The sequence below is a fragment of the Lithobates pipiens genome, unplaced genomic scaffold (assembly GCF_037356315.1).
Source record: "Lithobates pipiens isolate NorthernLeopardFrog02 unplaced genomic scaffold, aLitPip1_a1.2 Scaffold_8, whole genome shotgun sequence".
NCBI classification, from domain to species: domain Eukaryota; kingdom Metazoa; phylum Chordata; class Amphibia; order Anura; family Ranidae; genus Lithobates; species Lithobates pipiens.
In genome coordinates, this window is record NW_027507903.1 from 440,814,630 (window position 1) to 440,839,865 (window position 25,236).

A 25,236-nucleotide genomic window follows, 5' to 3' on the forward strand; every position below is an offset into this window, starting at 1 on the left:
TTCATAAAAAAGCATATAGTAAATGTACAGATGGCAGGAATACCGCAACAGTATTTTCCTGTTTTTTATTTTACCTAAACTCAAGATTCCATCCATGTTTTGCCTCTGTGTGGGCAGTTGGTTTGGGGCTGTGCCTCCTGGATCATATATTCTGTAGGGACTTCTGCCTTCCATTAATCAGTTAGACATCCAAATAAAGTTATCCAGCAGGTCTAAAAAAAATAAAAAATAATAAGTACAACATAATGTGCATCCAAACATGACATTTTAAAAACACTTTTAAAACAATTAACATGGGTAAAATATGCAGGTTAGAGCAAATCACACGGAATATAAAAAGCCTTCTCTGTGCACAGCAGGTAAGTATAACATGATTGTTATTTTAATAAAAAAAAAACAGGAAGCTTTAATATCACTTTAAGTATTTGGAGCAGAGCTGCTGCTGGAGTCTCAACTTTGGAATGTATTGTATTCTCTAGTATAGATTCACACTGAATAAGATAAGGAGGGGCAGCACTAGGAGGCAATCAGATGTGCAGCATACACAATACATATGCTGTGAGGAGTAGAGAACAGAGAGATGATGGATAATAATGGAGCATCCCATGGTGTACATCCTTGCAGGTGCAATGCACAGATTAGAACACAGTCTGCATTCTCATCCATGTATTGGACCCACTCAAACATATACCCGGGAATGTGCATGGAGATCTGTGCCGTTCTATGCTGGTCCATGCAGCAAGCCACTCGTCATCGATTTAAACAGGCTGCCTGCACGAAACACCCGAGATTCGGCGCAGGTGAAGACCGCCCCTTTGCACAGGCGTATGGATCGGGGTGTGTGTGAATAAGGCCTAAAAGAAATCTGTATTTTACAAATTCCAAGCAAAAATCTGTGAGAAATCATAATATGCAGGCACACAATTTTAAAGAGATTTTAAAAAAGGCGTAACTAGAATTTATTAATACAGCCCAGCTGTATGAATGTTCAGTCTAGAGTTACCAGTTCACTAATTGAGAGATAGATACCTGAAAGGAAAGGGTGTCCTCTATAAAATAAGAGTTCACTTGTCTTTCTAATGCAGCGTACACATGATCGGATTATCCAGCGGATTTGGTCTGCCGTACAATCCGCCAGTGTGTGGGCTCCGGCAGACTTTCTTCCCAAAAGTCCGGCTGACTCAGAAAGAAGTTTTGACTCAAAATTGTCCGCCTGTCAGTGTGCTAGTCCGCCGGACTTTTGAAATAAACGGACTTGCCCACACACGGAGTAAAGCCCGTTCATTTTGAATGTGGCTCCAGGTAGACGGGACTAGCGCAGGAAGTCAATGTCGCCGCCTCCATCGGCGAGATTGACACCTCGCGAGCCCCGTCACCTGGTATGGATTTAAAGGGGAAGCCCTATGCCGAAAAAATGGCATGGGGGTCCCCCCCAAAGTCCATAGCAGACCCTTATCCGAGTAAGCAGCCCGGCCGGTCAGGAAAGGGGGTGGGGACAAGCGATCGCCCCCCCCCCTTCCTGAGTCGTACCAGGCCGCGTGCCCTCAACATGGGGACAAGGTGCTTTGGGGAAGAGGGCCCCCCACCCCAAAGCACCTTGTCCCCATGTTGATGATGACAAGGGCCTCTTCCTGACAACCCTGGCCATTGGTTGTCGGGGTCTGCGGGTGGGGGGCTTATCAGAATCCGGGAGCCCCCTTTAAATAAGGGGGCCCCAGATTCCGGCCCCCTACCCTATGTGAATGAGTATGGGGTGCACGGTACCCCTACCCATTCACCTGGGGGAAAGAAGTATAAAAAAAATAAAAAACACACAACAAAAAATATTTTATTAGACAGCTCCGGGGGTCTTCTCTTCTTCCGTCTTCGGGGGTCTTCTCGCCGGACTCCTCCACTATCTTTTGCTAGCTCTTTTACTAGCAGAGGAGCCTGGCTTTCTCCTTCGTCGCTGCCGCTGTCCGGGGGTCTTCTTCCGACTTCGGGGGTCTTGTCCCGCTCTTCGGTTCTTCTTACCAGGCCTCCGCTTTCTTCTTCCAGCTCTTTTACTAGCATTGGCCCGGTCTTCTGTCACTGTTGCCGGATAGTCGCCGGATAGTCCGATCGTGTGTACGCGGCATTCGACATCAGGGAGTGGTGACCAGGGCGCCCTTATTTAGTAATTATTTTATTGGCAGGGCCATTTACTATGCCCTGTGTATGACAGAATTAGAATAAACAGGGTGCGTCTTTCTGCCCTAATACAGTTAGCACATATTTAGATGTATGTAAAAATAAACCTGGCTTGTTAAAAAAAAAAAAAATTCTCTTCCTCTCTAAACCAATTAAAACTCATCTCAAATTTTGAGTCTTGTCACGCAAACACTAGCATGGGGAGTTTTGGTGCCAAGGGTTATAAACCACAAAACAGGGAAGTGTAGGTGAGAGAATGCTAGATATTTTCTGGCAAAATATGCAAAAATAAGTAAAGATTTCATAAAGAGTGGTAGCCAACCGCAATTGGAATGGAAAAAAAACGAAGGAATCAATAGGTTCCAAACCCGCACAAATTAAATCAATAAATCAATCACTAAAAACAAATAAACTACAATAAAGATCTGCGTTTTGTAAAGTGGGAAAATACCTAAAACTTGAAAGGAAACAAATAAACCGCGCTCATATATCATAAATTACACATCACCATAGTGAATAAACACACCTTCATTTGAATTATAAAAAGTAAAAAAGATAATTTTGTGAAGTCCATATATAAATCTCAAAACGCGAGTAGCGTCCTCAGTGAGTATAGGAAAGGTTCTTCTCCACCAGGATGCAGACACACAATGCACTCACCAGACTTAACTGACCCCTATTACAGGGATTCAAATTGCACATATGGGAAAATCCCAAGATGTTGTACGTGAGGTCACAGGAATGAATTCAAACTGCTGCTGTTATCCATTCGGTTATATATACAGTGCCTTGAACTTTTCAACCTTTTGCCACATTTCAGGCTTCAAACATAAAGATATAAAATTTTTATTTTTTTGTGAAGAATCACCAACAAGTGGGACACAATTGTGAAGTGGAACGAAATCTATTGGATAATTTAAACTTTTTTAGCAAATAAAAAAACTGAAAAGTGGTGCGTGCAAAATTATTCGGCCCCTTTACTTTCAGTGCAGCAAACTCACTCCAGAAGTTCAGCGAGGATCTCTGAATGATCCAATGTTGTCCTAAATGACTGATGGTGATAAATAGAATCCACCTGTGTGTAATCAAGTCTCTGTATAAATGCACCTGCTCTGTGATAGTCTCAGGGTTCTGTTGAAAGCGCAGAGAGCATCATGAAGACCAAGGAACACACCAGGCAGGTCCGATAGAGACATACCCCAAGCGACTTGCAGCTGTAATCGCAGCAAAAGGTGGCTCTACAAAGTATTAACGCAAGGGGGCCGAATAATTTTGCACGCCCCACTTTTAATTTTTTTTATTAGTTAAAAAAGTTTCAAAAATCCAATAGATTTCGTTCCACTTCACAATTGTGTCCCACTTGTTGGTGATTCTTCACAAAAAATAAAATTTTTATATCTTTATGTTTGAAGCCTGAAATGTGGCAAAAGGTTGAAAAGTTCAAGGGGGCCGAATACTTTCGCAAGGCACTATATATATATATATATATATATATAAATAAATAAATCACACACACACACACACACACACGGTATCTAACAATTATGAGTACACCCTTCACATTTTTGTAAATATTTTATTCTTTATTTTATTTTATATTATTATTTAATCTTTTCATGTGACAACACTGAAGAAATTACACTTTGCTACAATGTAAAGTAGTGAATGTACAGCTTGTATAACAGTGTAAATTTGCTGCCCCCTCAAAATAACCCAATACACAGCCATTATTGTCTAAACCGCTGGCAACAAAAGTGAGTACACCCCTAAGTGAAAATGTCCAAATTGGGCCCAAAGTGTCAATATTTTGTGTGGCCATCATTAATTTTCCAGCACTGCCTTAACCTTCTTGGGCTTGAAGCTCACCAGAGCTTCACAGGTTGCCACTAGAGTCCTCTTCCACTCCATGACAACATCACGGAGCTGGTGGATGTTAGAGACCTTGCACTCCTCCACCTTCTGTTTGAGGATGCCCCACAGATGCTCAATAGGATTTAGGTCTGGAGACATTTTTGGCCAGTCCATCACCTTTACCCTCAGCTTCTTTAGCAAGGCAGCAGTCATCTTGGAGGTATGTTTGGGGTCGTTATGTTGGAATACTGCCCTGCAGCCCAGACTCTGAAGGGGGGGGGGGGGGGAAATCATGCTCTCCTTTAGTATGTCACATTACATGTTGGCATTCATGGTTCCCTCAATAAACTGTAGCTCCCCAGTGCCGGCAGCACTCACGCAGCCCCAGAGCATGACAACGCCCACCACACCATGCTTGACTGTAGGCAAGACACACTTATCATTGTACTCCTCAACTGGTTGCCGCCACACACATTTGACACCATCCATAATAACATATTTACAAATTTTCCCCCTTAATGACCAGGCCAATTAACTGACAATTGCGCGGTCGTGCGACACTGTACCCAAACAAAATTGACGTCCTTTTTTCCCCCTAAATAGAGCTTTCTTTTGGTGGTATTTGACCACCTCTGCGGTTTATATTTTTTGTGCTATAAACAAAAAAAAGAATGACAATTTTGAAAAAAAAAGCATTATTTTTTACTTTTTGCTATAATAAATATCCCCAAAAAATATATAAAAAAATAACAAAAAAACAAACAAATTTCTTCCTCTGTTTAGGCCGATATATATTCTTGTACATATTTTTGGTAAAAAAATTAATGAAAATAAAAATATTGCAATAAACGTATATTGATTGGTTTGCACAAAAGTTATAGCGTCTACAAAATAGGGGCTATATTTATGTCATTTTTATTATAACTTTTTTTTACTAACAATGGCGGCAATCTGCATTTTTTAGCAGGACTGCAACATTGCAGTGGACAAATCAGACACTTTTGACACATTTTTGGGACCATTGACATTCATACAGCGATCAGTGCTATAAAAATGCACTGATTACTGTATAAATGTCACTGGCAGGGAAGGGGTTAACACTAGGGGACGATCAAGGGGTTAATTGTGTTCCCTCCTGTGTGTTTCTAACTGTGGGGGGGGGGGTGTGACTGATAATTGCAGGAGCCAGATCACTGTTCCTAACTAGTAAGAACAGACGATCGGTCTCTCCTCTCCTCACAGAATGGGGGATGTGTGTGTTTACTTGTGCCCACGACTGCACGCGCGCCTACTATAGCTGTTTACAAAGGGCCGACATACAGCTACGGGGATTTGCGGAGGATTTGAGGAGAGCCCACCTACCACCGTAGAATGACGGCGGCTGGTCGGCTAGTGGTTAAAAAAGAAGGTTGTAGTGCACTTACAGCAAAAGAAGACAAGGATCGGCGCGTATTGCAGAGGAAACGCTGGTTTGCGCTCCACCTGCGTTCCAGCTGACCGGAAATGAATTTTTATATTTTTTACATTACAAATGAAGAGGTATTTATTTATTCACTATGGTGATTTGTAATTTATAATATACGAGTGTGGTTCATTTGTTTCCTTTTACAGCAATTGGAATGGGCCTTTCTATTGAATTTTCTTCTGGGGCCAATTGACCCACTAGCATGTTTGTGAAGTGTGGGAAGAAACTGGAGTACCCAGAAGAGACATATGCAAGCACAGGTAGAACATGGAAACTCATACCTCCCAACTTTTTGAGATGGGAACAAGGGACACCTATTAGCAAAAGGTATGTAGGCATAGAACACACCTCCTTACACGCCCCCTTAAAAAGGAAGTAAACCCTGATGGGTTTTACTTCCTCTTTGTTTCCCTGCAAAGGTAAAGCATAATGGGCTACTATGCATAGTAGCCCATTATGTGTCACTTACCTGAAACCGAAGCCTGCGATGTGCCGGTGTCCCTGGTGGCTGGAAGCGTCCATCTTCAGCCCTTTTCCTTCCAGGGCCGCAAACTCCGGCTCTGTGACTGGCCGGAGTCGCGTGAGGTCACTTGCTCGTGGGAACCGCCAGTCACGGCATGACCCCTGCTAGAAACGGCACAGCGTGCCCTTTCTAAAGCGCAGAAGAACTCATCGTATGGGGAATTGTAAATATCGCCTAAACCATGTAGGTTTAGGAGATATTTCCAGCACCTACAGGTAAGCCTTAATCTAGGCTTACCTGTAGGTGAAAGTGGTTGTACAACCACTTTAAAGGAGAATTATACAGGAAAAAAAAAAGTTTAGTTAAACCGCCAAGTGCTTTTTTTTTTTACCACTTTTATTCCTTTATACTAGCTTTTAAAATTTACAAATGCAGCCATTTGGAAATTAAATCAAAGGTTTAACAATTTTTGATGGCAGTCTGAGCACACCAAATATAGTTGTACCTTACTTGGGGCCCTGACTGTCAGGTGGTGCACCTAGTGATTACAGAGTCAGCGGCATTGCAATAGCTTTGAATATACTCAATGCATTATTAAAATTAGAAAATCATATTGGGAAAGGGGTTTGCCAGCCTTCTAGCCGATTTTTGGGCAATGCATTGAGAACACAGAGGTTAGATGTTAAAGTGGAGTTCCACCCCAAAAAAATAAAAAAAAAAATAAAAATAAAAAATTTGGAGACTTTACAATTTACTCACCTCTAAATGCCTGTTGCTAGGGGGTCGTAGTCTGCCTCATTCGGTGCCTGGGCTCCTGACGTCACTTCCCTCAGCGCAGGAAGGGAGATCGCCTCTCCCTCCCTCCCTCTTGTCAATCATCTTGGACAGGTCCCAAGCGCTTGCGTGGCCAGTTACATGCGCAGTGGGTGCCCGGCTGTGAAGCCACAGCCAGGCGCCCACAGTTAAAATGTCGGCGCCGCCAAGCGGAGGGTGAGACGAGAGGGGCTTCGATCCCCCGCATTGCTGGACCCTGGGACAGGTAAGTGTCCGGTTATTAAAAGTCAGCAGCTGCAGTATTTGTAGCTGCTGAGTTTTCATTTTTTTCTTTTTTAAGCGGAACACCGCTTTAAAAGTAGACTATTATTATTATGTAGGATTTATATAGCACCAACAAGTTACGCAGCGCTTTACAATATAAAAGGGAGACAGTACAGTAACATTAAAATAAAGTAAAATACAAGAGGGTTAAAAGGGCCCTGCTCATAAGAGCTTACAATCTAAGTACATCTAGACTCTAACTGGAACTACTGCCCCATTATGCCCACACAATTTTTGAGAGGGGGTCTCCCCTTGTTTACACTTGTTTTTGATGCAATGCTGGGCTACCAAATATTATATAACATTTATGATCTTGAATATCCTTCACATGATTATAATGTGCTATTTGGAATTATTGGATATGTGCTGTGCTACTGTACTTTTACATTTTCATGCCTGTTCTGTTGCATTGTATACTTGGGTGTATCGTATACGAATACTGCCTTTGGCCTGTATGTTCTGAAACCTTAATAAACAGATTAAACACAAACTCTAACTGGATGACATTTAGGGGTGTATTTATAAGGAAAAAAAAAAATAGGATTTTTAAAACAGCTTACCTGTAAAAATCCTTTTCTTTAACGTACATCAGGGGACACAGAGGCATAATAACTATGTGGGATGTCCCATAGCAATGGCAACTGAAGGGGGGGGGGGGGGGGGGGACAGAATCAAGAAAACGGGAGGCCAGAGGACTCATAATGCAGCCTGCTGTGTTAGGGTCCTTTCACACGGGGCGGATCAGTTCTGATCCGCCCCGTGGATGTCCGTTTGCTCAGCGGGGATCACTCCGCCAATCCCCGCTGAGCAGGGAGATGACAGCTCCGTCTCTGCACACTGCGCAGGGACGGACCTGTCACAGCGCCGCTCTCCCCTATGGGAGATCGGATGACGACGGACCGCAGTGCCCGTCGTCACCCGATCCGATCCGCAGACGGATGGAAAGACTCAGTTAGACTTACCGGTGACGGTATTTCTAAGAGCCTTTCAGGACAACCCCGGAGAGAGTGTAGCTCCACCTTGTAATTAGGAAACACATGCCCACTTTAAAAACACCTCCTCTTCCTCCATGGCTTCAGTTATTGTGGCCTTCCGACGCTGGAAAACAAAGCACAGAAAGCACAACACCATGGTAGAACTTAATACATTTACTAAGCATAACCTAGGGAGGGAAGTAACGGTTGTCCTAAAAGGCTCTTAGAAATACCGTCACCGGTAAGTCTAACTGAGTCTTTCTCAAATCGCCTTTCAGGACAACCCCGGAGAGGATAACCGAGAAACTTACCCTAGATCTAACCGGTAGTGCCGGAGAAATGTCGAATAACTGGACCAAGTGGCAGCCTTGCAGATTTGTTCAGGCGATGCACCGGCCCTTTCAGCCCAGGAAACTGCCGTGGATCTAGTAGAGTGGGCAGCAATACCTGAGGGAGGTATTTCTCCTTTTGCTTTATAGGCTTCTGTTATAGCCAACTTAAGCCACCTACCCAGCGTACTTTTAGAAGCTTTCTCCCCCTTGCGTGATCCAGAAAATATCACGAAGAGGGCGTTTGATTTTCTAAAATCTTTAGTAACTTTCAGAAACTGTAATAGACACCTTCTCACATCCAATGTGTGAAAAACTTCCTCTCCTGCATTTGCTGGGGTTGCAGAGAATGTAGGTAACACTATTTCCTGTGATCGATGGAAAGTTGAGGATACTTTCGGTAGGAATGCTGGATCCGTCCTCAGTACCACCCTGTCCTGATAAATTCTAAGGAAGGGTTCTGTAATAGCTAGAGCTTGGAGCTCGCTGACTCTCCTGGCCGAAGTGATGGCCACCAAAAAGATTGTTTTTAAAACCACCTTCTGTAAAGAAGCTTCCTGTAAGGGTTCAAACGGTGCTCCCGAGAGACCCTGTAAAACTGTAGACAAATCCCAACTGGGAAAGTCTTTAAGGGCTACTGGTCTATTTCGAGCAAGAGCCCTAAAAAAACTAGAAATTAAAGTTTCTTTAGATAAAGTCTTTTCAAAGAAAACTGATAAGGCCGCCACCTGAGTCTTCAGGGTACTGGCTGCGAGACCCTTCTCCATTCCTTCATGGAGAAACTCCAAGACGGACACCGTGCTCTTGACCTTGAGTTCTCTAGAACTGCACCAGGAGTTGAACTTTTTCCAGACCTTCATGTAAATTGCCTGTGTAACTGCCTTCCTACTAGACAGCAGGGTCTTTACTACTTTATCTGAGAGACCTTTGGCTTTTAATAGGTCCTCCTCAGAAACCAGGCGGTTAGCTGTAGGAGTTCCACCTCTGGATGACTTACTGTCCCCTGGGATAACAGATCTTTTCTGAGTGGTAACCTCCATGGGGGCTTCGAGGCTAGGTTTCGAAGACCCGCGAGCCAGGGCCTTTTTGGCCAAAAAGGAGTGACTAGTATTAAGTCTGTCCTTTCTTCCCTGAATTTCCTCAGTACTAGTGGAATTAGAGGAAAGGGGGGAAAGGCGTAGCACAGCTGGTAATGCCAGGGGTGAGCAAATGCGTCCAACCCTATTGCTGCATCTCCTCGGTGAAGAGAAAAGAATCTGTCCACCTTTGAGTTCTGCTGGCTGGCAAAAAGGTCTACCTGTGGAACCCCCCAGGCCTCGGAGATCATCAGGAACACTTCCTGATTCAGACTCCATTCTGCCTCCAGCAATTTGCGCCTGCTTAGGAGGTCCGCAAACAAATTCTGAGAGCCCTTCAGATGCACTGCCGATAGTGAGGCTGTGTTCTGCTCTGCCCAGGCTAACAACAGATTGGCCAGCTCCATCAAGCTCCTGCTTCTGGTTCCCCCTTGCTTCATAATGTAGGTAACCGCTGTCGTGTTGTCTGACAACACCTGGACGTGGTGGCCTCTCAAACTCTGCTGAAAGGCCACTAAACCCAGAAAGATCGCCTTCAACTCCCTCCAGTTGGATGATCTTTGAGCTTCCTGTTTGGACCAGACCCCCTGAGATGTCTGACCATCCAGATGGGCTCCCCAGCCCCAGGCACTTGCGTCTGTAGTAAGGCGCTTGTCCACAGGAAAGGTCCACACCAGGCCCCTTGAGAGGTTTGCCTGGTCTCTCCACCACCAAAGAGCCCTTTTCGTCCTTGACGACATTTTTAGCTGTTTTTCCAAAGGATCCTGATGGGACCAGCTTGACAGAACCTCCCTCTGAAGGGGTCTGGAATGGAACCTGGCCCACTGAACAGCCGGGATTGCTGCCGTAAGCAGGCCCAGAACTGCCATAGCCGTCCTGACTGAGACTGTCTGGTTGCTCTGTATCCGTTGTACAGCTAGCTGCAACTTTTCCTGTTTTTCCAACGGCAGGAAAACTTTCTGGAGAATCGAATTTAATCTATACCCCAGAAATTTCATTTCCTGTGAGGGGGTCAGGATTGACTTCTCTAGATTTAGAAGCCATCCCAGGCCCTCTGGAGATTGACTAGGACCTGCTCCCTGGAGTCTGTAAAAAACAAAAGGTCATCCAGGTAAGGGACGACTGGAATCCCCTTCAATTTCAGGGGCTCCAAAGCCTCTGCCATAATCTTCGTAAAGACCCTGGGAGAGGACGAGAGTCTGAACGGCAGAGCCCTGAATTGGAGGTGCCATACCGAACTCCCCACCTTCAATGCCAGGCGCAGGAACTGCTGCGATGCCTGATGAATTGGTATATGAAGGTAGGCATCCCTCAGATCCAGGGATGCCATAAAGCATTCTGGGGTCAACAGCTTTGTGATGGAGAAAATTGTATCCATCCTGAAATGTTTGTACCGAATGAACCTGTTCAGAAATTTCAGATTCAGGATTAGACGGTACTTCCCTGAGGGTTTTTTCACCAGAAAAATATGCGAGTAAAAACCCCCGCCCTGCTGATTTACTGGGACTTGAATCAGAACCTCTTGCTGTATCAGCTCCTGTAACAAAAGCTTCATTGCAGAGGCCTTCTCCTGATCCCTTGGCAATGTTGTCACGTAAAACCTGCTCGGGGGTAATTCTGAAAACTCCAACCCGTACCCCTGATCGACAACGCTCTTCACGAACAGATTTGGAGACAGCCTGTCCCATTGTTCGCGAAAAGCTGACAGTCTCCCCCCCACTGGGGAGATATTGTCACTTGCTCTTAGGGGACTGCTCTGGGGGAGATCTAAAGAGGACTCCACCCTTGCCTTTGCCCTTCTGTGAACCCCATCTGCTCTTGCGCTCCTGGTCTTTTTTATGGGACTGCTGAAAAGCACGAAAATTCTTTTTGGCAATCTGCTTTTTCTTAACTGGAAAAGCCTTCTTTTTATCGGCTGTTCTATCCAGCACAGACTCTAAATCGGGACCAAAGAGCAAGTCACCCGAGAAGGGAAGACCACACAGCTTGACCTTAGAAGCAGTGTCCCCAGACCATGTTTTCAGCCAAACTGCTCTCCTGGCTGAATTTACAAGAGCCGAAGACCCTCCCTGCGCTAACCAGCGGACACCGGGCACCCGACGCCGGCACTCCGAGGGTCCTTACTCCCGTGAGATGGCGGGACCAGGAGCTCCAGGAGTCCTCTCCCCGTGGAGATGCTGCTGGGGGTCAAAAAGAAACAACCTGCAATGAAAGGTAAGCCTTACTCCCCTGCAGAGATTGTAGCTCTCCCTGGTTCAGGCACATGCTTCCTCCAAGGAGGAAACACAATAACTGAAGCCATGGAGGAAGAGGAGGTGTTTTTAAAGTGGGCATGTGTTTCCTAATTACAAGGTGGAGCTACACTCTCTCCGGGGTTGTCCTGAAAGGCGATTTGAGAAAAATAGCTTTTTCCTCCGTTACACTTTTGCGGATCGGAGCGGGTCGGATGTCAGCGGACATGTCACCGCTGACATCCGACGCTCCATAGACCTCTATGGAGCACCCGTTCAGGTCCGCCTGAAAAACTGACAGGCGGGCCTGAACGGGACGTCAGTGTGAAAGAGGCCTTATGCTGTGCCCAAAGGCAATATCCTCATGACCTTTAATATCGTTTTGATAAAATCGGATAAATGTCTGCAACGAAGACCAAGTTGCGGTCTTACAGATCTGAGCCATAGAGGCCTGATGATGCGCCACCCAAGAGGCACTAATCGCCCTGGATGAGTGTGCTCTTAATATGAGAAGGAAGAATTTTCTTCTTTAAGCTGAAGCTTGATCAATCACTTGACAAACCCATTTGGGAAATAGTGGATCCTGACGCTGCCTGTCCATATCTTGGACCCTCTGGCAGTACAACAGAACCTGCGTTTTGCAAACCTGAGCGGTCGCCTTTACGTAGCTTCTGATCGCTCTTACTACATCAAGAAACTGTAGTGCTTTCTCTTCCACAGATTAAGGCTTCTGGGGAGAAAGAAGGAAGAATAATATCTTGGTTTCCTGCCTATTGACATACTTCCTGGGGTGCCAACCCCTGGATCCATACCAAGAAACCTATGCCTTCCAGATTCTAAAGTAAGTGATTCTGGAAGTCGGCTTCCTGGCATTAGTCAAAGTAGACACTACTGAAGGAGATCACTCATGATCCTCTATAGAGTGGGATACAACAGTCAAACCTGTTAAACTCCTTGTCCATAAAGTAGGATGAAATACCGGACCTTGTGTAAGAAGGTCTGGCTATAATGGCAGAGTCCAAAGGACTTCTACTGCCATCTTTATGATCTTGATAAATTAAGATCTTATGGGACTCGGCTGGGGCCACCAGAATCACCTCCTTCTGTTCCTGCTTAATGAAGGTGCGGAAGTAGCAGAGCTGGAGGAAAATGCATAGATCAGTGAGAACTGATCCCCTGGGAAGACGAATGCGTCTGTTCCACCTGCTAGCAGACCCCTTGTTTGACATAAAATTGTCAACCTTATTAATGAATCTGGACGCGAATAGGTCCATGTCTGGGGTACCCCATCTGACATATTGCTAGGAAGATGTCACAAAATAATCTCCCGGAAATAATTGTTGGTGTCTCAAGTAGTACGCCTGAAATATTAAAATTGCCGATAGGCAAGGAGTGATGTGTTCTGCCAAAGCTAGAACATTATTCACCTCCCTTTTTTGGGCTGCACGACTTCTCGTGCCTCCCCTGGTGATCAACGTAAGCCCCCGCTGTGGCTCCGTCAGACTGAATCCTGTCAGGACAGTCCCGTAATCTGACCGCCAAGATTCTATGGCCAGATGTAGTGCCTGAAACTTCCAACAAAGTTGATAGGCAAGGTCCTCTAACCTGGACCAGCTCCCCTGGACAGAATCTTCTTCCAGAGCTGCTCCCCAGCCTAGAAGGCTGGCATCTGTTGTTAACACCTTGCAGGATAAAGATTTTCCTACAAATTTAGGCTCTGACCTATGTTGGGAGCCAAGCGTATTGGAAACAAACAAGGCCTGAATCCACTTTATTCCAGACCGACAGGATGGTTTCCCTGAAGCAGTCTTCGAATAAAACTGAGTGTAAGGGACGACCCTGAAGGAGGCCACCATTTCCCCTAAAAAAAATCTCCTGCAGCCAAATGAAGGAATTTTCGTTTATCTTGATAAGTTGAATTAGTCCTACAATGGAACTGATTCACCTCTGGGGTAAGAATACCTTCTTCTGTATGGTATCTATAACCAGTCCCCAAGTAACCCCCTCGATGGTTTTAAGGAGAGAATCTTCCTAGGCTGAGAATCCAACCTAGAGATTTCAGATATCTACAGCTGAGATCAGACTGTGTTTTTAGACCTGAGACTGAAAGATCTATTAAAAGTAGATCCTTTTAATAGGCTAGGACCGTTATGCCTTGAGCCCTTAACCTGGCTATAGGAGGTGCCAGAATCTTTCAGAACACTCGTAGTGCTGTGGCTAAGTTGAATGGCAGTGCCACGATTGAAAAAAATAGTTTTAGATTTCAAACCGCAGACATTTTTGGTAAGCGGGAAACTTTGGCACATGGAGATATGCAACTCCCCACCTTGCAGAATGGACACAGCCGATCGAATTATGAAAGGATCAGATGTTCAAGTGACGATTCAGATCTCCAAGATCTAGAATGGGTCTTACCTCTCTGTTTTGCTCTGAGACCTTAAAAGGTTTGCGCCAAAAAAAAAAAAAAAAAAAAAAACCCTGTTGCCTTAAGGGGCGTGCCAGTGTCTAGCCCCTGATACGCCGATACAACCACGTAGTAAGTACTACGGCTCTGTGTCCCCTGATGTAAGAAAATAAATAAAAATCACGTAGCGAATTGCCAGTGAACTTGTTGATAAATTTGTTTTCTGCAAACGTGTCAAAATTACCATTCATTTTCTCCTATTCAGCATTATGGGCTCTAGATGGAGTTGGCAATTAAAGTAAATAAAACACAAATTTCTTAAAGAGGTTGTATACCTCCGAAAAAAATCCCCCCCAAAAAATAACCTGCTGCGACAAAGGCATAATGAGCTAGTATGCATCGCATACTAGCTCATTCTGAAATGCTTACCTCAGAATGATGCCCTGCAGTGCTGCCTGAACTCCGCTCCCACGGTCTACATCTTTTCCGGAGTTGCCTCCAAGTTTGCAGGCTCCGGCGCTGTGATTGGCCCAAGCCTTGATGATGTCACTCCTGTGCATACGCTTTAGGAGATATTTACAGTACCTACAGGTAGGCCTTACTATAGGCTTACCTGCAGGTACAATTAAAGCGGTTATATAGTCTTAATTTGAACTTTTACCTACAGGTAAGCCTATAATAAGGTTTACCTGTAGGTAAAAAAAAATATCTCCTAGACTGCAGCGGCGCATGCGCACAGGGGATTCTCGGCTGGAAGCCCGGCATATGCCGGACCCTTCCGGAAAGAAATCTCCCGCACGCATGCACGGGAGTGACGATATCGCTGCTCCGGCCACTCACATCGCCGGAACCGCGATACCTGGAAGACACGCAGAGGAAGCTGACATGTTGGGGGCTCGTTCTAAGGTAAGTATTTCATAATGAGCTAGTATGCGGTGCATACTAGCTCATTATGCCTTTTGCCTTGCAGGTGTCAAAAAAAAAAAAAAACACATGTCAGCAGATTTACTACCGCTTTAAAGAGGAAGACTTTACTTCTTCTTTAAGACCCTCAGCTCCATCTAGTGACCATAATGTGTTTTTTTCCCTAACCGTTCAGTTTTTTTTATGAATGAACAACAGTCTGAGAGCATTTGATTTTGCTCCATTTGCACATAACAAATATATCAACAGTTTTGCTGGATAAATAGTTATGCAAATATTTTTTTATAATACAACGCATAGTGTGCACTGTATACAATTTTACTTTATATGCTTTACTTTACTTTTACAAGCTTTATTTGCATTTCTTTCTTCTTTCTTTTTTTTTTTACGTCTGTTGATCCACCCTGCACATCATCTCTGAAGTGGTTTACTGATAGTGACCATAGCAGAGCATGTCTGTGCAATGTGTATCAGCATGGCCCTATGCAGTCTCCACCAGGGCCTTCATGTGACAGGGTGACAATGCAGGGCAGCAGTTGGGAGGTAGAGACAGTATTATCACCCCATAACTGGAAGTGTATGACCAAGGACCTTTATGGCAGGAATACCATGTATTATTTTAGCAGAGTGAAAGAAGAACATGCATATATAATAGGCATACATGGCCAGGGCCGCCATCAGGGGGGTACAGCCCATACATTTGTAAAGGGGCCCACATGTCTGTCCATATTGTCCTAATTTAATTACTAATTGTACTTACAAACATGATTTTTAAAACAGTAACACGCATTGAAAAAATGACTCACATGTAGCTAATCTCTTTCCCATACACGTCTAAAATAGAAGACCATGTCCTTTAACCACTTCAGCCCGGGAAGAATTTACCCCCTTCCTGACCAGAGCACTTTTTGCGATTCGGCACTGCATCTCTTTAATTGACAATTGTGCGGTCGTGCAACGTGGCTCCCACAAATAGAGATTTTTTTTTGGTGGTATTTGATCACCTCTGCAGATTTTAATTTTTTGTGCTATAAACAAAAAATAGCAACAATTTTGAAAAAAAACAACACATTTTTTATACTTTTTGCTATAATAAATATCCCCAAAAAAATATATATATATAAAAAATTCCCTTAGTTTATGTCTTCTAATGATTTCTGGTAAAAAAAGAAAAAAAAAATATCGCAATAAGCATTTATTGATTGGTTTGCACCAAAGTTATAGCATCTACAAAATAGGGGAATGGTTTTATGGCATTTTTATTGATAATTTATTTTTTTACTAGTAATGGCGGCGATCTGCAATTTTTATCGTGACTGCGACATTATGGTGGCCACTTTGGACAATTTTGACACACTTTTGGGACCATTGGCATTAATACAGCTAAAAAAAATTGCATTGATTACTGTAAAAATGTTACTGGCAGTGAAGGGTTTAACCACTAGGCGGTGCTGTAGGGGTTAAGTGTGTCCTAGGAAGTTATTCTAACTGTGGGGGGGGGCCGTGTGTGACACATCACTGATCGCTGCTCCCGATCACAGGGAGCGCCGATTAGTGCCGCTGTCACTAGGCAGAACGGGGAGATGCCATTGAGTTCACGGGACCAGCGATCACAATCTCGAAGCTCCTGACGGCACGCGCCCGCAAGTCTTCTCTTAAAGGGCAATGTACAGGTACGTTAATCTGCCTGTATGTGTCCTTCTGCTGCAATATATCTGCGTGAGGTGGTCGGGAAGCGGTTAAACATAAGTCAGCAATGGCTGCTCCCATATCTATACCATGACAGGTTCCTTTTATTAGAGAACATTCCACATGGTATCACAACAGACATAAGCTTTCTTCAGTTGCAGAAAAGGAGAAGCTGAACGGCAAACATTTAACTGATGTAACTGTTACCACTGAAAAATTTCAGGCACAACCCAATGCTTCTAGACGCTGATGTAATTTTTTGTGTACACGGTGCAGTCTGACAGCGGGATGGGACTTCTAGACAATGCGGTCCCTAATTATCCCTAATGCCCTGTACACACAGTCGGACATTCCGACGTCAAAATCCGCCGTATTTTTTCAGACGGATTTTGGCCCAAACTTGTCTTGCATACACACGATCGCACAAAGTTGTTGGAAAATCCGATTGTTCAGAACGCAGAGACGTAGAACACATACGATGGGACTATAAAGAGGGTAGTAGCCAATAGCTTTGGTCTCGTAATTTATTCTGAGCACGCATGGCACTTTGTCCGTCGGAATTGTCCACACACGTTCGAAATTTAAACAATCAGATTTTGTCAGAAAATTTTTTGATTCTGCTCTCAAAATTTATGTGTCGGAAATTCAGACGGAAAAAGTCCAATGGAGCCCACACATGATCGGATTTTCCAACAACAAGATCCGATTGCACATTTTGCTTTGGAAAGGCCGACCGTGTGTACAGGGCATAAGAGTGTTCACAGGGAAGAATTACAGTTGAGGCTAGAAGAGGATGACTGGCTACAGTAGCGTGGTGATATCGCATATCTCCAGCCCCATAACTGGAGCTCTGGCTCTCCACATAGGAAAAGAAAGTGCAGGAACCTGTGGCCCACACCTCTGGAGCATTGATCGCAGTTGTAATGCTCTGCAGGCTTCAATGGAATAAATTTAATAGATGCACACATTTTATTTTATCATTGTTGGTGCATTTTTTACATATTTTTCAAAATATGCACTATGCCTTTAAGTGCAACATCCACTATAGGTTTATTTATGTTTAGTGCATGTGTGCTTAAGCAATGTATACCAAAAAAACCTACCGTACATTAACCACTTTCAGCCCCGGACCATTTCCTGGCTTAAGACCAGACCACTTTTTGCGATTCGGCACTGCGTCGCTTTAACTAACAATTGTGCGGTCGTGCGACGTGGCTCCCAAACAAAATTGGCATCTTTTTTTCCCCACAAATAGAGCTTTCTTTTGGTGGTATTTGATCACCCCTGCGGTTTTTATTTTTTGCGCTATAAACAAAAATAGAGCGTCAATTTTGAAAAAAAATATTTTTTTTACTTTTTGTTATAATAAATATCCCCCAAAAATATATATAAAAAAACATTTTTTTCCCTCAGTTTAGTCCAATATGTATTCTTCTACAAAAAAAAAAAAAAAAAAAAAAAAAAATCGCAATAATTATTGATTAGTTTGCTCAAAAGTTATAGCATTTACAAAATAGGGGATAGTTTTATGGCATTTTTATTAATAATTTTTTTTTTTACTAGTAATGGCGGCGATCAGCGATTTTTATTGTGACTGCGACATTATGGCGGACACATCGGACATTTTTCACACATTTTTGGGACCATTGTCATTTATATAGCAATCAGTGCTATACAAATGCACTGATTCCTGTGTAAATGACACTGGCAGTGAAGGGGTTAACCAGGGGGTAGCAGTGTAGGGGTTAAGTGTTCCTAGGGGCGTGTTACTAACTGCGGGGGCTGGGCTTTGTGTTAGTGAACACTGATCTCTGCTCCAATCATATGGAGCAGAGATCAGTGTCACTTGTCGCTAGGCAGAACGGGGAGATGTTGTTTACAACGGCATCTCCCCATTCAGCTTCCCCGTGAGATGATCATAATGTGGTTAAAAAAAAAAAAACGTTATTTGCTTTTTTTGTTTGTTGCATCTCAAGGCTGCTTATCTCTTGCAGCTTCTTTGCTGCCTTTTCCAATCTACAGTACATGCACTCCAGCTATGGCTGCATGGCTTTTTTACAATGGGGGCCCAATGGTGGCAACACCTGTGAATGTGTGTTGAACCGTCACTTGTAGTCAAAAGTGTGAAAGAGTGACAATACAAGAGCAAGATTGGGAAACAAGGACAAAGCATGGTCACCCTATGACATGAAGTACTTTTATGACATGACCACCAGGTATCTTTTAAAAAGTTTAAGCTGGGCCCCAGGGAAAGCAATTTATTATATATATATATATATATAAATAAATAAAGATATGTAAAATAAATTATTATTACAGAATATGTTATTAATCCCAAAGGGGAAATTGTTACGACACAGACACACTTAACAAAGACAGCACAAGATCACAACAATAAACTGATGCGAAAACACAACAAAATAACCAATAACAGCCATTAACACCAAATAACTAAATTAAAACTACACTGCAAATAAAACATCAATACAATTTAAATACAATTTAGAATAAATAACACAGATTAAAATAACAGACAGTCAAACTACCAAATACAAATAAATACACCGCTTTCTCTAACACCACCCCAAATAATATCGAACACAATACCAACATACTATAAAAACAACACAAAATCCTGGTCATAAACCAGAATTAAATCTTCAACTCCAGCCCTCACAGAAAATAATTATATATCTTGATCGCCACAGGCAAAAATTTCCTGTGTCACTCTGTGTTGCATCGTGGGTGTAACAATCTGTCACTGATGGTACTCCACAGACTGGCCAGTGTATTGTGGAGATGGTGGGAAGGGTTGTCCAAGATAGAACATAACTTGAACAACATTCTCCTAGCCTCCAATTCCAATCCAACAACATCACTGGCCTTGTAAAATCGGTTTGTTGAGTCAAGCCCGCTTCTCCAGCATGCCACTGCATACAGGAGAGCACTGGCCACCACAGATTCACAAAACATCTTCAGCATCTTCCAGCAGATGTTAAAGACTGAGGTCTCTCCTCAAAAAAATAGAGGAGGCTCTGGCCCTTCCTATAGAGCACCTCAGTGTTCTTCCTCCAGTCCAGCTTATTATCTATGTGCACCCCCAGATACATGTAACTCTCTAATACATTCACTCCTCGGATAGAGATTGGGGTCACTGGTGGCTTCCTCTTTCTGAAATCCACAACTAGCTCCTTTGTCACATTTAGTTACAGATGATTAACCTCACACCATGTGACAAAGTTCTCCACTACAGTCCTATGCTCAGTCTCTTTATAATATATCATAAAATAAATACAACAAAATAAATAAAACATAATAAATATATTTTAAAACTCTCTCTCTCTCTCTCTCTCTATCTATATCAGTGTTTCTCAACCTTTTTTCAGTCAAGGCACCCTTAACCACTTAACGACCGCCGCATGCCATTGTACGTCATCACAATGGCATGTACAGGCACAAGCACGTACATGTACGTGCTTGCCTTCCAGTGGGTGGGGGGTCAGATCGGACCCCCTCCCGCTGGATACGGCGGTCCATTTCGCTTCAGGAGCGATCCGGGATGAGGGGATGGCCGTTGGTTTATGGCCATCCCCTCTCGATCGCTCCTGGCGAATGAGAAGCTTCCTCCCACTGTGTATTGTATACACAGGCAGGGAGGAAGTGATGTCATTCTCCTCGGGGCGGTCTTTTTGACCGGACTATGAGGAGAAGACTAAAAGTAAGTGTGCACCAACACTACACTGACATGTAGGCACACACAGGCACACAAACCCCCCCCCTCCCCCTCCCAGTCACAGTGTCACTGATTGCAGTGATCATTTATTTACTGATCACTGCATTCAGTGTCAGTTGTAAAAGTAAAAAGTGTCAGGGCAGTTAGTGTTAGGTCCAGGGTAGCCCCCTACCACCCCCCAATAAAGGTTTAACCCCCTGATTGCCCTTAGAGTTAACCCTTTCACCCCCTTTTGCCAGTGTCACTAAGCGATCGTTTTTCTGATCGCTGCATTAGTGTTACTGGTGCCGCTTAGTAGCTAGTTATTTTTTTTTAGGTTCACCACCAGGTTTTTATAGCGCTAGGTACCCCGATATACTACCCAATAATGGTTTTTAACCCCCTGATTGCCCCTAGTTAACCCTTTCACCAGCGATCACCGTATAAGTGTCACTGGTGACGCTGGTTAGCCAGTTAGTTATTTAGGTTCCCCGTCAGGTTTTTATATAGCGCCAGGGACCCCCATATACTACCTAATAAAAATTTGAACCCCCTGATTGCCCCTAGTTAACCCTTTCACCAGTGATCACCGTATAAGTGACTCGTTAGTTAGTTTGCTTTTTATAGCATCAGGGCACCCACCATTTATTACCCAATAAAGGTTTAACCCCCTGATCACCCGGCGGGTGATATCAATTAGGTTTTAGGGTCAGGGTCTGCGTCGCCCCAGGCAGCCCTAGGTTAGTGCCAGTACCGCTAACACCCACGCGCAAAGCATACACCTCCCGTAGTGTTATAGAATCTGAACAGATAAATATCTGATCTGATCAGATCTATACTAGTGTCCCCAGCAGTTTAGGGTTCCAAAAAAACGCATTGTTAGCGGGATCAGCTCAGATACCTGCTAGCACCTGCGTTTTGCCCCTCCGCCCAGCCCACCCAAGTGCAGTATCGATCGATCACTTACAAAACACTAAACACATAACTACAGCGATCGCAGAGTCAGGCCTGATCCCTGAGATCGCTAACAGTTTTTTTTGGTAGCGTTTTATATTTAAATCCGGAAGGCAGTGCTTGGTTTTCGGGGTCCCGTACGTGGCTAGGCTCCCAAAAAGTCCCCCAAATGTGGTATCCCCGTACTCGGGAGAAGCAGCAGAATTTATTTTGGGGTGTAATTTGACTTATGCCCATAGCATGTGTGAGCAATATCATTTAGTGACAACTTTGTGAAAAAAATAAATAAAAATTCTAATATTCCTGCAACTTGTGGCAAAATATAAAATATTTCATGGACTCAACATGCCTCTCAGTAAATAGCTTTGGGTGTCTACTTTCCAAAAAGGGGTCATTTGGGGGGGGGGGGGGGGGGGTTGTGCTATTTTGGCATTTTATGGCCTTCGAAACTGTGATAGGTAGTGAGGATTGAAATGGTTTTCGGGGTGCCGTACGCAGCTAGACTCCCAAAAAGTCCCACATATGTGGCATCCCCGTACTCAGGAGAAGTAGCAGAATATATTTTGGGGTGCAATTCCACATATAACTATGGCATGTGTGAGCAATATATCATTTAGTGACAACTTTTTGTAAACTTTTTTTTTTTGTGTCATTATTCAATCACTTGGGATAAAAAAAAAAAATATTCAATGGGCTCAACATGCCCCTCAGCAATTTCCTTGGTGTGTCTACTTTCCAAAATGGGGTCATTTGGGGGGGTTTTGTGTTATTTTGGCATTTTATGGCCTTCAAAACTGTGATAGGTAGGTAGTGAGGAGTGAAATCAAAAATTTGCACCCTTAGAAATCCTGAAGGCAGTGATTGGTTTTCGGGGGCCCGTACGTGGCTAGACTCCCAAAAAGTCCCACATATGTGGCATCCCCGTACTCAGGAGAAGCAGCAGAATATATTTTGGGGTGCAATTCCACATATAACTATGGCATGTGTGAGCAATATATCATTTAGTGACAACTTTTTGTAAACTTTTTTTTTTTTTTGTGTCATTATTCAATCACTTGGGATAAAAAAAAAAAAATATTCAATGGGCTCAACATGCCCCTCAGCAATTTCCTTGGGGTGTCTACTTTCCAAAATGGGGTCATTTGGGGGGGGGGGGGGGTTGTACTGCCCTGCCATTTTAGCACCTCAAGAAATGAGATAGGCAGTCATAAATTAAAAGCTGTGTAAATTCCGGAAAATGTACTCTAGTTTGTAGACGCTATAACTTTTGCGCAAACCAATAAATATACGCTTATTGACATTTTTTTTTACTAAAGACATGTGGCTGAATAAATTTTGCCCTAAATGTATGACTAAAATTGAGTTTATTCGATTTTTCTTATAACAAAAAGTAGAAAATATAATTGTTTCTCAAAATTTTCGGTCTTTTTCCATTTATATCGCAAAAAATAAAAATCGCAGAGGCAATCAAATACCTTCAAAAGAAAGCTCTATTTGTGGGAAGAAAAGGACGCAAATTTTGTTTGGGTACAACAATGCATGACCGCGCAATTACCAGTTAAAGCAGTGCAGTGCGAAATTGTAAAAAGACCTCTGGTCCTTAGGCTGAAAATTGGTCCGGGGCTAAAGTGGTTAAAATGATGGACAGTCTCGAGGCACCCCATTCTAAAATATAAAAATGATTCTAATTGATTCACACAATGCAGCAGCACCCACACATGTAGGACATCCAACATTAGAGGCGATTTATTCTTCCCAAGCAAATACACTTGTACTGACTTGCTTCTATTCTCCCTCAAATGTATTCTATTACTGAGCTGATGTGACCCCAATGCTGAGGGAGAAGGTCAGGGGAGGAAGGATGCTATGCAGGTGCCCAACGTCCTCCTTATCCACTGACAATGTCATTGGTTGTAATCATGACGGTGGCCAGAAAGTTGTAATGGTGCACAATGAAAACCTGTGGCTTTGTGTAACTAAAAGGCATACTTCATCCACATGCTGGCTTGTATTCAGTTTTTGGGCAATTTTTAGGCATTTTGCCAAGGCAGCCCTTAAGGAACCTCAAGGCACCCTGGTTGAAAAATGCTGATCTATATCTATATAGATTAAAGTGATACTAAAGGTTAATTTTTTTTCACCTCCTCTGTGCAAGGGTTTTGCACAGAGTGGCCCCGATCGTCCTCTTCTGGGGTCCCCCAGCGGCACTCCTGGCTCCTCCTCTCCTTAAGTACCCCCACTGAGAGACACATTCCATGGGGGCACTTGTGTGGGCGCACTCCTGAGTCCTGCTGCTGCGTCCATTGAGGACTTGCCCCCGCCCCCCTCTCCTGTGTCACCGGATTTTATTGACAGCAGCGATAGCCAATGGCAATCTATCCAATGAGGACCTGAGACAGCGTTTGGAGCTGCTGTGCTCATCCCCATCGCTGGAAAGATCGGCTCAGGTAAGAAAAAGAAGGGCTCTGGAGGGCTGCTGCAGAGTAAAAGTAAAAATCCTCCCTTTCCATTCAGGCAGGATTCACGCTTCACACTCCAAGGATTAAATGCCCATGGTCTGATGGTAAAATACCCTCTGACATGAATAAACATGAGGACAACAAGGAACAGTCCACCATAAAAACACAGGGGAGCACCATCTGTCAGTGAGCAGAAGATAAAACTGTTTTGCATGTCCCCTAGACATAACTGAGCATTTAACCCCTAGAGTTTGGGAGCATTTAACCCCTAGAGTTTGGGGGCAACCCCCCCCCCGGATGGTCCGCCACATACCCACGGGGCCGTGGTGTCATCTCCTCCTCTCCTGCAGTGCGGGCAGCGGCCTTGGCGGCTCAGGTGTCCACTCTTCCAGCTTCCTCCGCCATGTGTCTCCTTTTTCGCCAAAGCGCTAGGCCTACAATAGGATCTTGTGACACTTTGGCCAATCGGGAAACAGGTCTTGAAGACCTGCTTCCTGATTGGCGGGGAGGAACATTAGTGTGAAAATAGAAAAAAAAAATTGCCATGATAACACAACTAGGTGGCCTCAGAGAGCACCCTTTTTTGAAGTCTATTAGAGCCTCTGGATCTTATCAGGTGCTTAAAAAAAAAAAAAAAAAAAACACCCACCTCACATTAAAATCCATGGTCCAGCACCACTGATATGTAGATCAGGGAGTCGGATGCGCCCGTGCGCCCTCTATAGACGGGCTGCTGCTGCAATCAAGACCTTTCAGTTTTACAACTGTAAATCATTTTGAACACTATTCAACTATTGAACACTATTTAAATGTCTCCATCATTATGGACTACTTTGTATAGATCAATACTAAAAAAGTCCAACTTAATCCATTTTAATTCCAGTCTGCAAAATGTGGAAAAGTCTGAAGTGTGGGGGTGACCACATCTGAAAAGCACCGCATATATGGATGGGTAAACTATGATATGGCTCACAAGCACGTGTTATAATCGCTGTGGCTCATAGGCAGAAGTTTGGGTTTCTTCTCAAAGGACACAAAAGGAAAATATAAATCATAAGTATGTACTCCAGAGGATACCCTGACATGAGTCACACTAAGCATTTACTTGGTAACCCCCGGTCTAACCTGAATGCGTGGAAACCAAATGGGAGGAATGTGTCATTTAAACAGAACCTGAACTATAGAACCAACTTCCAAAAAAAACTATCATGTTCAAGTATTTAGTCAGACGCAAGTGGCAGTTGTTAGAATACAAGGGGGAGGGGGAGGGGGAGGGGGAGGGAGAGGGAGAGGGAGAGGGAGAGGGAGAGGGAGAGGGAGAGGGAGAGGGAGAGGGAGAGGGAGAGGGAGAGGGAGAGGGAGAGGGAGAGGGAGAGGGAGAGGGAGAGGGAGAGGGAGAGGGAGAGGGAGAGGGAGAGGGAGAGGGAGAGGGAGAGGG

At 43.9% G+C, this 25,236-nt stretch overlaps 1 protein-coding gene across 2 annotated transcripts in view; it reads right to left on the reverse strand.

Moving 5' to 3' along the window:
• Window positions 1–25,236, reverse strand: part of TNIP1 (TNFAIP3 interacting protein 1) — a 119,487-nt gene that overhangs the window by 65,300 nt on the left and 28,951 nt on the right. For both annotated transcript variants that reach the window (XM_077468322.1, XM_077468321.1), the window contains exon 2: window positions 75–212. In XM_077468322.1, the coding sequence (XP_077324448.1) occupies window positions 75–174 (100 nt within the window). In that variant the 5' untranslated portion in view covers window positions 175–212. The remainder of the gene's footprint in view (window positions 1–74; window positions 213–25,236) is intronic.